Source organism: Buteo buteo, chromosome 2 (genome assembly GCF_964188355.1).
Source record: "Buteo buteo chromosome 2, bButBut1.hap1.1, whole genome shotgun sequence".
NCBI classification, from domain to species: domain Eukaryota; kingdom Metazoa; phylum Chordata; class Aves; order Accipitriformes; family Accipitridae; genus Buteo; species Buteo buteo.
The window spans coordinates 39,664,020-39,676,845 of NC_134172.1; the positions used below are offsets into that span (position 1 = coordinate 39,664,020).

The 12,826-nt window shown below is 41.9% G+C and overlaps 1 protein-coding gene across 1 annotated transcript in view; it reads right to left on the bottom strand.

Annotated features, from left to right (window-relative positions):
* The window catches only part of COLQ (collagen like tail subunit of asymmetric acetylcholinesterase), a 45,511-nt gene extending 42,235 nt beyond the window's left edge, over positions 1–3,276 (bottom strand). The window contains exon 1 of the mRNA XM_075051734.1: positions 3,068–3,276. Within this exon, the coding sequence (XP_074907835.1) occupies positions 3,068–3,173 (106 nt within the window). The 5' untranslated portion in view covers positions 3,174–3,276. The remainder of the gene's footprint in view (positions 1–3,067) is intronic.
* Between the last annotated feature and the right edge of the window lie 9,550 nt (positions 3,277–12,826).

Sequence of the window (12,826 nt, forward strand, 5' to 3'; positions counted from 1 at the left end):
GTGTTGTAATATTATTCCCTGAAGCATTTCTTCCAGAAATGATGCTTCAGCACCAGGAGGCTCAACTCTTTGGAGCTGACATGACATTCAAAATAGTTCCAGAAACAAGGATGAGCTGTTGCTTGAGGGTGATGGGACTATAAAGTGGAGTTGGCAGCAAAATGGACAAAGGTCCAGATTGTCTTTCTTTCCCCGTTATTCTACAAACACTTTTCCCCCCTACCGGTTGTTTATCTCTGCTTTCTAGTTATTGCTTTGTGACCTGTAAACTTTTCTATTTGTGACCTGTTGTGATGCAAAGATGTGTGAGGACAGAAATAAAAGTACTTTTAGCCCAGAAGTTTTCAGACATACCTGGAAGATACCCAGATGCATTTTCCCAACTATAGGAAAGACAAGTTATCGCTTAAGAACATCCTCACTGTTAAATGTGATTAGTTTTAAAATTTGCAAGTACAGTGCTGAAATCCATTCTTTAAATATGAAATCACATCCTGGTGCCAGATACAAATAATTGACTCAGCTGACAGTCACAGAACATTTGAGAAACCATTAAGATAACTAAGAATTTAAATGGAATTAATTCACCTTCTGTACCCACTGTGAGATTTCTACAAGACAATAGAGAACTTTTTGCTTTTTTCTTAGGAGATGTTTCATAAACTGCAGATGCAATCAAAGCACTAAAAGAATTTTTTATTATGTCATTTTTGATACCAAATAGCCCCGATTAGCAAGTAATAACGCACACAGGTATGTAACAGCTCCCCAAAGTATGTCTCTTAATCCAGCCCCACAGTTGTGGGATTATGACTGAATCATCTGCCAGATGTTATTTTTTCCACATATTATCAAGTAAATATTTACAATACTTTTGTGACAGAAGCCTCGCTAAGAGCTTGCTGGGTATAAAAGTGATTTTCAGTAGCTTGGCCAGAAGGGCACAGTGCGGGGCTTTCCTGCGGAGCAGTGTGTGGGCTGGCGATTTACCCAAACTGCCACATTGGGAACCAGATTTCCCGATCAGGTTCACACCTTCTCCAAGCCTGAAACCAGAAGCTGTTGGCCTGCAGGGATGGAGGAGGAAGGGGCTGCGGCCGGCTGCAGTCTCTGCCCGGGGAGCCCTGGGGTCTCTTGCAGGCCAGCCCCCGGGGCTGCGCTATGGAAAATATTCGACTGCAAAGAGCAGAGTCTGGCATTTTCCTTCATATTGGCCTCTTCTACTAGGTTTTCAGCAGAGATGATAAGTCTCCCCTCTTCTAAGGGGCAAGTTATTTGTTGAACTGTTATTTTTCAAGAGGACAGTTTAAATGGCTTCTCTAGACACACAAGTGTGTGCCATAGGAGAAACGCCAGGCCATGCAGGCAATGGAAATGTGAAATTCTTGTTTGTCTGGGTGGCATCTACAAGTGTCAAATAAATGTAAAGCCCTTTGAAACAATTTTTGAGGTCTAATAACTTACTTGTTATTGCAAAGCAATTTGGAATATAGCAGAGAAAATAAATCTTGATGATTCCTGTACCTCAGCATTAATTAATAATGGAACATAATGGAAAAAGCATACCCAATTGAACAGAAATGATAACAAATGTAAATGCTTTTTAGCATCTTACAGAGCTTAGTAGAAAAAATTATTAGTTCCTAAAGCTTTGAAAGAATGGATAAAATTGTTTTTCAAAGGATGTGCTTCTTCGAACATTAGGATTCTCTAGATGTTACCTTAAAAGATATCTGAAATGACTACAGAACTGTAACAGCTGCCTTATTAAATGCTATAGGGCTTTTCCCCAAAGGGTATCTGCATTACTCTTGTGGCCCTCAGAATCTTATTATTTGAATATCTTTAAATTAATGGATTGTTCAAACCATTGGGAGTGAAATAAAGTGTACTAGCTCTGCACATTTTGAAAGGTTTTGGAAAAACCCTTAGAAGAAATGATGCATACTATTACTATTATTTAGTGCAGAAATCTATCATCTCATACAAGCCACCCTCTCGATCACCCTTCTCTCATAAACACCTTGAATGTAAACCATCTGGCTCTGTGGTCACATCAGAGATGATAGAGAGCTAGAAAGGCCGTGTGTCTTTAGATTCATGTCTAAAGTTGATTTTATGTAGTCTTAAAATGCGCACCCTTTTGGTCACTGTCTTTGTCCGAAAGACATCGGAGGATCTGTAGGTATAGCTGACCTTGACCTACAAATCTCAGTTGAACCATCTCAAACTTGACACTGAGGGAATCCAGGATGTTAGTTAGAAGGATCTCCATTGACAGACAGAAGGTGGGAGATAGCAATTTGCTGTAAGTTGGTGAAAGTTCCTCAGAGATGGAATCGGAGCTCTCACCAACTTTCCCCTTCCTTTGCACAGAATGCAGCTAAAGGAAAAGTCTTGCTGATGAAACTGTAAAATCTATTAAGTGGGATTTCCAGTGCCCTGGAAATCAGCCTCAGCTGAAAACTAATTTGTTTTGCCTTTGCCTAGCAGGGATTTTCCACGCAGTGGACCCTTGTTTGCTATGTAAGTCATCCGAGTATTTGTTAGTGTCATAGCCAGAGCCAGATGATGTTTATTCTGCTAACATCCAGTCGGTCTCCGGCAGCACTCATTGAGGTCAGGGCTTTATTTATAGAAGCAGATATACATTGAGATTCGTTTTCTTTCCCTTGCCATAATCTACCTAAGCTCATCCAAAATAGAAAGAAGCATGCAGACATGCAAGTAATATACTAATTGGGCCAGATCCATGAATTAGCACAGCACCATAGAAGCCAATGGAAAAAAGCATTTTAGAGCAGCTGAGGATCTTGTCTGTTATTTCTCACAGGGAAGGGAGGGGAGGGGTTTAAAACCTGAAATTATAAAGCAAAAAGCAAAACCAACCGAGCAACAAAATGTCCTGGCATGTGGCAGAACAGGTCTGCAATGCAAAATCCCTCCACCGAGATCTGCAATTTGAAGTATTTATTTTTTTCTCTTGTGTTCCCAATCACAAGAAAGTGCAAGAATCAGAGCACAGAGCTCCAAGCAAGGAAAAGTAACAAGACTTAAAGCAATTTACCTGCTGAAAGTGAGAAGACATTGTCAACGTACGCAGTCTGAGATAAAGCAAAGCAGAAGAAAAGCTGCAGGTAAGATCCCCAGACAAGTGGGCTGAGGACCAACATGCTGGCTGCGCCCTGGCAGATTCCAGCTCAGAGGCGCAGGGCTGCTTTGGGGATCTCTGTCTCTCTCTACCCTCGCTCCCTCTCTGCCTTGCCTGCTCTCTGCCTCTTCCCTCGCTGTGGGATGCGTGTGTGTGTGTCTGTGTGTGTACGTCTCTCTCTCCCCCCCCCCCACCCCCCCCACCCCCGTGCCTTTAGGAAGAAAGAATGCCAACCATTTCCCATTAAATCTTCTCCTTTCACTAGACACGGTTATATTTAACTCCTGCAGTGGATCAGTTGCCCCTATTGTGGACATTAGCTGCTAAAACTGGGGCATGGGGGATTCTGGTTTTGCTAACAGAAGCAAAAAGGCACTTTGGATAATAATAATAATGATGAACAGGAAAGGGTGAAATTATGAACCGGACTACAAACAGCATCCTTGGGTGCAGGCAACCAGACACCAATGTCGAGATGGATAAAATCCCTGATTGATCATCTTCTACAGGTCACTAATTGCCTTAATGAGACAGATGAGCAGTGACCTAACATCGGCTTATCGCTGGTAGTTACAAGCGTTGCATTCACTTACAGAGTGCATCTCAGGCTGAGGGATGCCACAAAGGCTTCACAAACCACAGGCCAGATTATTATTTAGGATTTAAGTGAAAATGACAGTATCGCCAATAGTGCCAGACATCGTAGGACTGCAAAGAGTTTACTGACAGGGTGCAACAGGTGGAAGAAACAATACGTGTGCCATGACGGGGCAAGTGAAACGCTATCAATCAGCTCCGGGGGTGGCGACAGCCAACACACTACGCAGCACTGTGGGAAGAAAACAAACCTCTGGCTCTCTGAAAAGCAGCGTGTGCCCTTACCTGTACAAAAGCTTGTTGCTTCTGTGCCTTATTGCAACTCGCAGGGCTTTGCAAGTAAATTTCTGTCCTCTGAATAACTAGCAGAGGGACCCTCCTTTCTGCCTGGAATCTGACAGTGGTTTCCATGAAAAGCAGAGGTACTCCTTCACTGTGAAAACCGTCATTACTCCCTCTCTTCTGGACAGAGATGGTTCTCTTTGTCCACTGTTTATTGTTCCTTGCAAGACAAACATGGAAATCTTTTGGATTAATTAGAGAATTGATATTTTTTTTCATTTGAGAAAATTACTCATTGACAGAGACAATGACAAGTCCCCCTGAGTGTTAACTCCTACTGAGTACACCACTAAAGGGCAAAGTGATGTATTTCCACAATGCTAGTTACACAGTTTTGGCTGTTACTTTCCAGACATTGCAAACATATTAACAAAATCTTTCTAAATGTAATGGCTTGATAGGGACAGTCACATCTGCCTTATACATTTCTATCCTTAAAGGACATGCTTAATATAAGCATAATGCTTTCTAAAATCTCTTTCCAGTACTGCAACACTTTGGATAACTGAATTTATTTTTTAATTTAATCTACTTTATTCCACTGTCTGTTACTTTTTAGTATTTGCCTATTTTTAGTGAAGATAGTAGTTCGGCCGCTTCCTTCTTTGACCAAGATGACCATGGACTAATAAGTGCCATTTGTTCTCTCGGCATGCTGCATCTCAGAGGGAAAGGCATAGCTCCTGCAAAGTTTATCATGACAAGCCCTAAGTATGTAAGGTAAATGTCCAGCTGCCCTATTGTAAAGGTAAGCAGTGGACAATCGCCATGCCAGAAGCCTGCATGGATGCTGGAAAAAATTGCTCAGAATTTAAAATGCCAAGATTTTACCAAAAGATTCACCTCTGAAAATGTTTGACCAACTCAATAGTCAGTGAAAGCAACAACTGAGTAATTTCAAATCTTCCTGAAATCCTCCTGCAGTCTTTTAGCAATAGAAAATTTGGTAGAAATTTGTAGTAAAAAACATGTTCCATTTGATAAGGAAATTAATTAATCCAGTAACACTGCAAAGAACTAACATCACGCAGTAGGACACATATCTTTCCCCTCCTCCATCACCCCCTTAACAATTTTAGTTCTTGGTTCTTTGGCCTGGAACAGAAATGCATGTTTGCGTAAAAATGCAACATAACAAGGAATATACCTTTTCCTTGCAAGAGCAAGTGCTATATTGGAGGTGGCCAGAAGTGATACAGAAAGCCAGGGCTGCTTCAGAGTTAAAAAAAACACATATAGTTAGCTTTACACTCAATTCTTAGGTAGAGATTTTTTATCCACTTTTTTCAGTGGAGAACCCCAATTAAAAATGGATGTTTTGTCAACATTCTCCTTTCTTTAGACATAGCATCTCCACCACTCTGAAGTCTGAGCCTGTTTGACCTGAACTGGCTCTCAGCCAACGTGAAAGGAAAGCTCTGTAGGCAAATACTCTGCAGTGGAAAATGCACCACCTTCCACAAATGTCTCAAAAGGAGATGTTTGCACTTATATTTGAAGAGACCGCTTCTCATGATGTAGCGGTAGTTCATCAGCTTGTTAAATTTTTAGTGCGACCACCATTAGGTCAACACAAAGGAGAGCTCTCATTACAAGGCAGCAAGCCAGGGCATGTCAAGGTGCAAGCACTGGGTTTTGTTTCTGCCAATTTTAAGGTATTGGCCTTAACAGCTGAAACTGCTGGCAAGGTTGCTAATGCTTTCAGTGGGAAAAGAATGAAGTCCGTTGGAAATAAAATGGACAATAGCTTTGGGCTTTTTGCTTTTGACTTAGATGACAGTGCACAAGGTTGACACTCCATGCTAGATGACAAGGATGAACACCTGGTCACACAGCTTGTTTCTGACCTCCGAGGCATCGGTACACGTGATAGAGACAATCCTGAGGAGGGGGAGCGTCACGTAGCAGGGTCAGTCTTACGTGGTGTGAGAAACTTGGCAGACGTGTGGTTTCTAGGCCCCCGAGCTGTCTATCATCTGTGAACTTGCTCAGTCAAGCAGTGCATTCCTCCAGATATTCCCAGGGGCTCGTGAAGCTAATGGAAAGCTTTGGCTCTTTTCAGAGAGCTCTGCACCATGTAGTTAAGGCCAACGCTCTGAGATTAGAAGTAAGTCCTTGTCTCTATCATCCAAACAGCAATCAGTAACAAAGGATTTTTTTCTTTTTTTCTGTATTCACTGCAGCTGCTGTTGCTGGTGTAGTGAAAACCCACATTAATATGACTTCACAGTGCAACTGCTGGAGAAGATCCCATAAATACTTGGGAATAAAAAAATTTAAAATTTTTGGAGGAATAAATAAAAAAAAACCCTTAAAATTTTTATATGAAATTATGCAGTTGCTAGAAACTGAATTAATATATATGGCACAATTCCTACTCTTGTCTCACCTAGAATTGCTACTCTGATACCAGGAGTAGTGTTCATCAAATGGAAATACAATGGCTTGGGCAGAATTTCTATTTCAGACTACATTACCTTAAGAAAGAAACACAGCAAGGTTTTCACACTGAGTCTTGTAAGATACCCAAATGGCCTAAGTGAGAACAAGGGGTTTTGAGGACTTGACTTTTAAAAATTGTTCCACAGTGAGAACCCCAGAACCCCAAAGGTCATCTGCAGTTTAGTGTTCAAAGGTAAAGACCCCCACAGTTTTATCACAGGGCATCAACTGCAGTTTAAAAAAAATCCTATTTTGAGTAGATGCCATAGCAACTAAAGATGTCAAAAGCCAACCAACACATAACGAAAAAAAAAATCTGCACAGTTTACCTGCTCAAGTAGCTGTTGCTTGACCTTTTCAACCCAGACCAACTATGTAAATAGAATTTATGATCCTTGTCTATGCAAGAATTAATGAATACTTGTTAAAAAGAAGGCTTCTTCCCAGTCCTATCCATTTCTGGTTGGTAGGTACTTCATCAACAAGCCAAGGGAAAATGAATGTAGTTAAATTATCATCAATCTCAAGGTTCTGTATGAACACAGTTCTAGTTAGAAGGACAAAGATAACCATAGACTCACAGAATAGTCTGGGTTGGAAAGGCACTTTTAAATGTTATCTAGTCCAACACCACCCTGCAGTGAGCAGGAACATCTTCAACTAGATCAGGTTGCTCAGAGCCCCATCCAACCTGACCTTGAACGTTTCCAGGCATGGGGCATCCACCACCTCTCTGGGCAACCTGTTCCACTGTTTCACCACCCTCTGTCGTGGTTTAACCCCAAACAGCAACTAAGCCCCATGCAGCCGCTGGCTCACCTCCCTCATAGTGGGATGGTGGGCAGAATCAGAAGGGTAAAAGCAAGAAGGGCCCGTGGGCTGAGATCTGACAGTTTAATAGGTAAAGCAAAAGCCGTGCATGCAAGCAAAGCGAAACAAGGGATTCACTGGCAGGCAGGTGTTCAGCCATCTCCCGGAAAGCAGGGCTCCATCAGGTGTAACGGTTACTTGGGAAGACAAACACCATCACTCTGAACATTCCCCTCTTCCTTCTTCTTCCCCCAGCTGTACATGCTGAGCATGACACCATATGGTCTGGGATATCCCTGTGGTCAGTTGGGGTCAGCTGTCCCGGCTGTGTCCCCTCCCAACTCCTTGTGCGCCCCCAGCCTCCTCGCTGGTGGGGTGGGGTGAGGAGCAGAAAAGGCCTTGGCTCTGTGTGAGCCCTGCTCAGCAGTAACGAAAACATCCCTGTGTTATCAACACTGTTTTCAGCACAAATCCAAAACATAGCCCATACTAGCTACTGTGAAGAAAATTAACTCTATCCCAGCCAAAACCAGCACACCCTCATTGTAAAAAATTTCTTCCTTATATCTAGTCTGAATCTACCCTCTTTTACTTTAAAACCATTTCCCCTTGTCCTATCGAGATATTCGATATATAATTGAAACTTCCTAGTTCAAAAGTCTGAAAGCTCTTCCGCAGAGTTGGGCAAAGGTAAAACAGCAACCCAGTGTTAATGCAATAATTCAATAACAGCTTATGTCTGCAAAGCAGTACAGAAGAATTCTGTTCATTCAATTAGTGCGGGAGATGGAAAAGACTCTTTATAATTATGTTTTCCTTGTAAGATAGTTATTTACCAACAATTTTTCTCACAATAAAAATACCTGTTCAAGTTTGCACGCCTGAATCAGTTACACCTAACATTTAGATTTCATACTTTGACAACATAGCTAACGTTACTTTGGAAGATGGTATTATCTAAAGTACAAAGGCAGCTGCTGAAGTAAAAAAGATAGTAAGCACAGAAAAACAATGAATGGCTTCACCATTTCCTTGCTGGTGTATTAAATTTAATTCAGAAGCCCATACAGGAACAGACCCACTGTGTGATGAAGTAAATTCAACCACATGCTGAAGTTCTGGCTTACTCCACAGCTCCACCCATCCCAGCCACCCAGATGGGTATCAGGTCACAGGGCAGGTGGCCAGTTAAAGGCAAGTCAGTGCTAGTAAGTCTTCAGATTACCCACCGGATGGACAGGGCAGGACACTGATGGCAGGACATTGATGCCTTGCAACTTCCAAAAGCAAACCCTTTTTGCAAATTAGCCACTTAATGGATGTTGTACATTGCACAAGAAGCAGTGGCCTTCTGGACGCCTCTTTTTCTCTATAGTCTGTGTTCACAGAAATGCAAAACTGGCTAGGTAATCTGATTTATTTTTACACCTTTCAGAGGTTATTTGTTTCCAGAACAGCCCAGCTCTCACCTCATTTTTAGAAAGTTCAGCTCGAAACTCTAACTTTGCACTTTTAGACCTATTTCAAAGGCTCAGTACTTCACTTTTTTCTCCTGTGAGTAATCCCCATGCAGACATTTCTTTTTCTATTTACGATAATGAAACAAACTAGAGAACAAAAGTGTTATGGACATAATTAAAGATTATGGGATAATGCCAAGTGACTTCCATCAAAGCAATCAGAAGAATCCCAATGTGACCTTGTAATGTTGGAAGGCACAACAAAGCAGAACAATTTTAAAACAATAATTCAGCCACTGACCTTTATAACATTACTCTTCTTCCCTGTTCCTGTTTCACCTGCCTTTTAGACCTTGCCTTTCAAACTGCAAATCATTTAGCATTTGCTGTGGGATTGTATAAAATTTTGCACAACAGCAGGGCTGCCATTCACAGCTGAGATATGTCCATACAGATAACATGGTAGACATGCAGAAAGCCTATGCTTCTCTACAACGCATGCACGTGCTGTAAAAATCTATATAGGCAAGAATCGCATGGACTTGCTGAATGTGTTGATCAAATGTGCAGCAAGTTTGATGGCTCCTCAAGATGTTCAGGTACTAGATGATTATTTGGTGCATACATAGAATGCCAAACATGTTCTCATTGTGCTGTATCTACTGCGCAGGAGCAGACCACCATGCAGAACACGTGATGCTTCTTGGATGAGATGCGCTCATCACACATGCTCCCAAGTCTGCACAGAATCAAGGGATACATCCAGGATTGCCAGGCTTCTAGAAATCCTGGACAAACATGCAAAATCCTAGGATTATTCATAGAAAAATGTTCCACAGGAAAAAGAAGATGCCCATAGAAATCCATGTGTACAATGGCCTTGACAATGGGAGTGGTGGCCAGCTGAGATCTACAGTTACTAGTATGTAGGTAAACAGCCTTCAACACCCTGGGGTGGTGAATCACAAACAAGTTATCTGTTCTTGATATTTACATCTAGAGGAGATGGAAATAGTCTTCAGGATAATTCTTGCACCCTATTTTCATTTGGATTGTTTATTACTGTTATTTACTTCTATTAGTAAAGGTCTGCAGAACTTGCCGTCTGTACTAGTATCACTGCAGTGCTGCCGGAGGCACAGAACAGAAGAATCTCTGGCAGTAACTGGCTCTCATGACTCCTCATTTATGTGATTTATCATCTAGCTTGCCAAAAAGCCCAATCAATTAAAGACCACAAAGCACAATCTTCTTCTCTGTTAACATTCTCGCAGGAAAAAAAATTATTATTGTTTTAATGTTCACACTAGTCTCAGGACTCTTCATTCCAGAGAGCTTTGCAGAAGCCAACAATGCAGCATCCTGTTTGCAATTTTCATACTGCACTACAGCCCATTACACCGTTAAGATGGAAGCAAACATGGATCCAGCCACCAGTGTACACACACCTAGTAGAATGCCCCCTCATATAGGCACCGCAGCCTTCTGTAGAGGATCCCTATCAGATGAGTGGCCAGAGCACCACTGACTCAGGAAAAGACTTAATCCTGAGTGTAATCTCAGGCATGCAAGTGAAATCAATGAAGCTGCTCCTGAAATAAAGCATGTGTATAGATGCCTTGCCAAATCAGGGCCTGAAAAAGACTCAGATACCTTGTCTTTAAAATAGCACCATGCCTCATTTTCCCACAGCTGGTTTTCCTCTCCTCTCGTGGACTCTGGGCACTAAATATTTAGGGATCCTGTGCCTTGCAGAATGCAAAACCAGGAGTGGTAATACAGGTCAACACTCATGGGTTTATCCAAAGGCCTGACAAAAGAACCAACATTATAAAGCTGGGGATGGGTAAAAAAATAGGTCACAGTAGAAGAGTAGGAAGAACTAGCAGTATTTTCCCAAATTTGCTTGCCTTTTTTTTTTTTCCACCCTAGCAAATGGATGGCCACAAGTGCTGACCATGACACTATAGCAAGCAGAACTCAGTGAGACTTCTCTGGCACCATAGTTGCTGGGCAGCACACATCTGCAATTTAAAGCTGCTGTGTTTTTGTAAGCTGATGGCAAATTTCATGCTGATTTCAAGGTGTGCTGGTCAGGCTATGGGTGGAGAGGCCTTGCCTTTTTACAGTGCTTCAAATTTTGAAGCCCAGGCCGCACTCTTACTGCGGCAGCACACAAAATGGCTGGGCACTGCACGTTGCCCAGTCATTCCGGTATGCCAGGGTTGTCATCTTCCAAACACAGGGTAACAGCTGAGCCTAATCAAACCAGACAAATGCATTTTCCCAGCTCCCTTTGCAGAATCAGGAAGCTATTATTAAGGCTGCATTAGCCTTTCCGTTATAAAGTCCTACTTTTGAAGCTTCAATCATTTGTATTTAAGACACCCTTACCAAGTGACAATTTGGCACACAGGGATGAAAACTTTGAGAAAAACCAGCTCTTACACTAAATTCAGTAATAAAGGTCTCACTGATTTCGACTAGCTAGAATGAGGCCCAGCATTAGCTGTTTATCTATGGTAGCTTAAAATCCCTGGTAAGGCTGAAATACTAATTTTTCCTAACATAATTTTTACTTATTTTCTGAGCACTTGAATATCCCTGTTTTTGCAGAGCAAGCAGGTTTATGGGCTGGCTAATGAGGCTTTCATACCCAAATACCAGCAGCCACGTCTCCTTGCTGTAAGATGGATGCACTGCTTTGGCTGGAACTTCAGACGTGCCTGCAAGTCCACCAGTATTGATATCAGCACCTCCCAGCACCAAGGTCTATAAAATGCCATACGTGCACATTACCTTAAAGACAGTGCCAAGGAGACAGACGACAAGTTCTTCAAACACTTCAAAAAAGTGCCAGTTGTTTGTTTGGGTTTTTTTTGTATACTTTTAGTGTGCTGATTTCATTAGAGAGGGACTTGTCTGTGGACACTGTGGAGCTCTAGCTTGGATGAGTGCCTGAGGGTATGTTGACGCTGCAGTCACCACTGCAGCTGCAAGCTGATGCAGAGGTATGCAAACCTGCTGTAGCCACCGTAAGGAGAGCAGAAGGGCCTCTCTGCCCAACAATTTGGTTCTCAGGTAGGTTTGCAGGTTATGGTAAGTTTTGTGCTGCAACAGCTAGAGCTAGCCACTGCACAAAATTTCATGCCCAGGAATAGCGATTGCTTTCTGGAAGCAAGACCCACAAAAACTTCGGTTGCTGTGTAGACTGGAGGTGAAAAAAGGCTTCTATGAGCCTTCCACTATCCTCCTCATGTGGTAGCATTACCAACACTAAGTACTAGAGGAAATCTCCCATCAGCTATGTGCAAAGGTGTTCTAAGCTGCCAACATTCATGTGTCTGTGGTCATTTACAGAACACTAGATGGGTTGCTAATCCATTTCTTCAGCTCCAAAATACAGCAGTTTAAATCCCACCTTCAAAAACATCCCTTCTCTGCATCTAGTTTAGAATTTGACCCAAGGTATTACACAACTAATTGCTAGTTGCATTGCTCAGACATCCTGTAGCTGACAAAAAGTAAAATAATTCTGGGTTAAAGTATTCTATGCAACATTTTCAGTAGTGTGCTTCCTTATCTATCACCCCCTTGAAAAGATTGATGAAAACAAAAAATTTCTTAGAGTATTGATTCAAGCAAGCAAATTGTCATTCTATTTATTTCTCTTACTTATTTCTGCACTATTTCAGGCAGCGTAGAGATTCCTGGAAAGAACAGACACTGAAATAATTCTCAATTATATTAGTGTGTGCCATAATTAGCTGGAAGGGTCTGCTTTACTGAGGGCCTCTTTAAACCTTGTCCATCTGGTTTCAATCAAATCATCAAGAGAACAGCAAATGTCTCCTTCAGAATAGCTGTTTCTTACTCATTACAATATTCAGTTATAAGTAAACCAATCGGCAGAAGTCTTATTGCCTGTATGTCATAAAGATGATCAGCTCCAATACCTTGTCTGACCTTGGAACATCACTAAGTAAGGGAGTGCCAAGCACTCTTTTCCCTATTAAGCACAGCC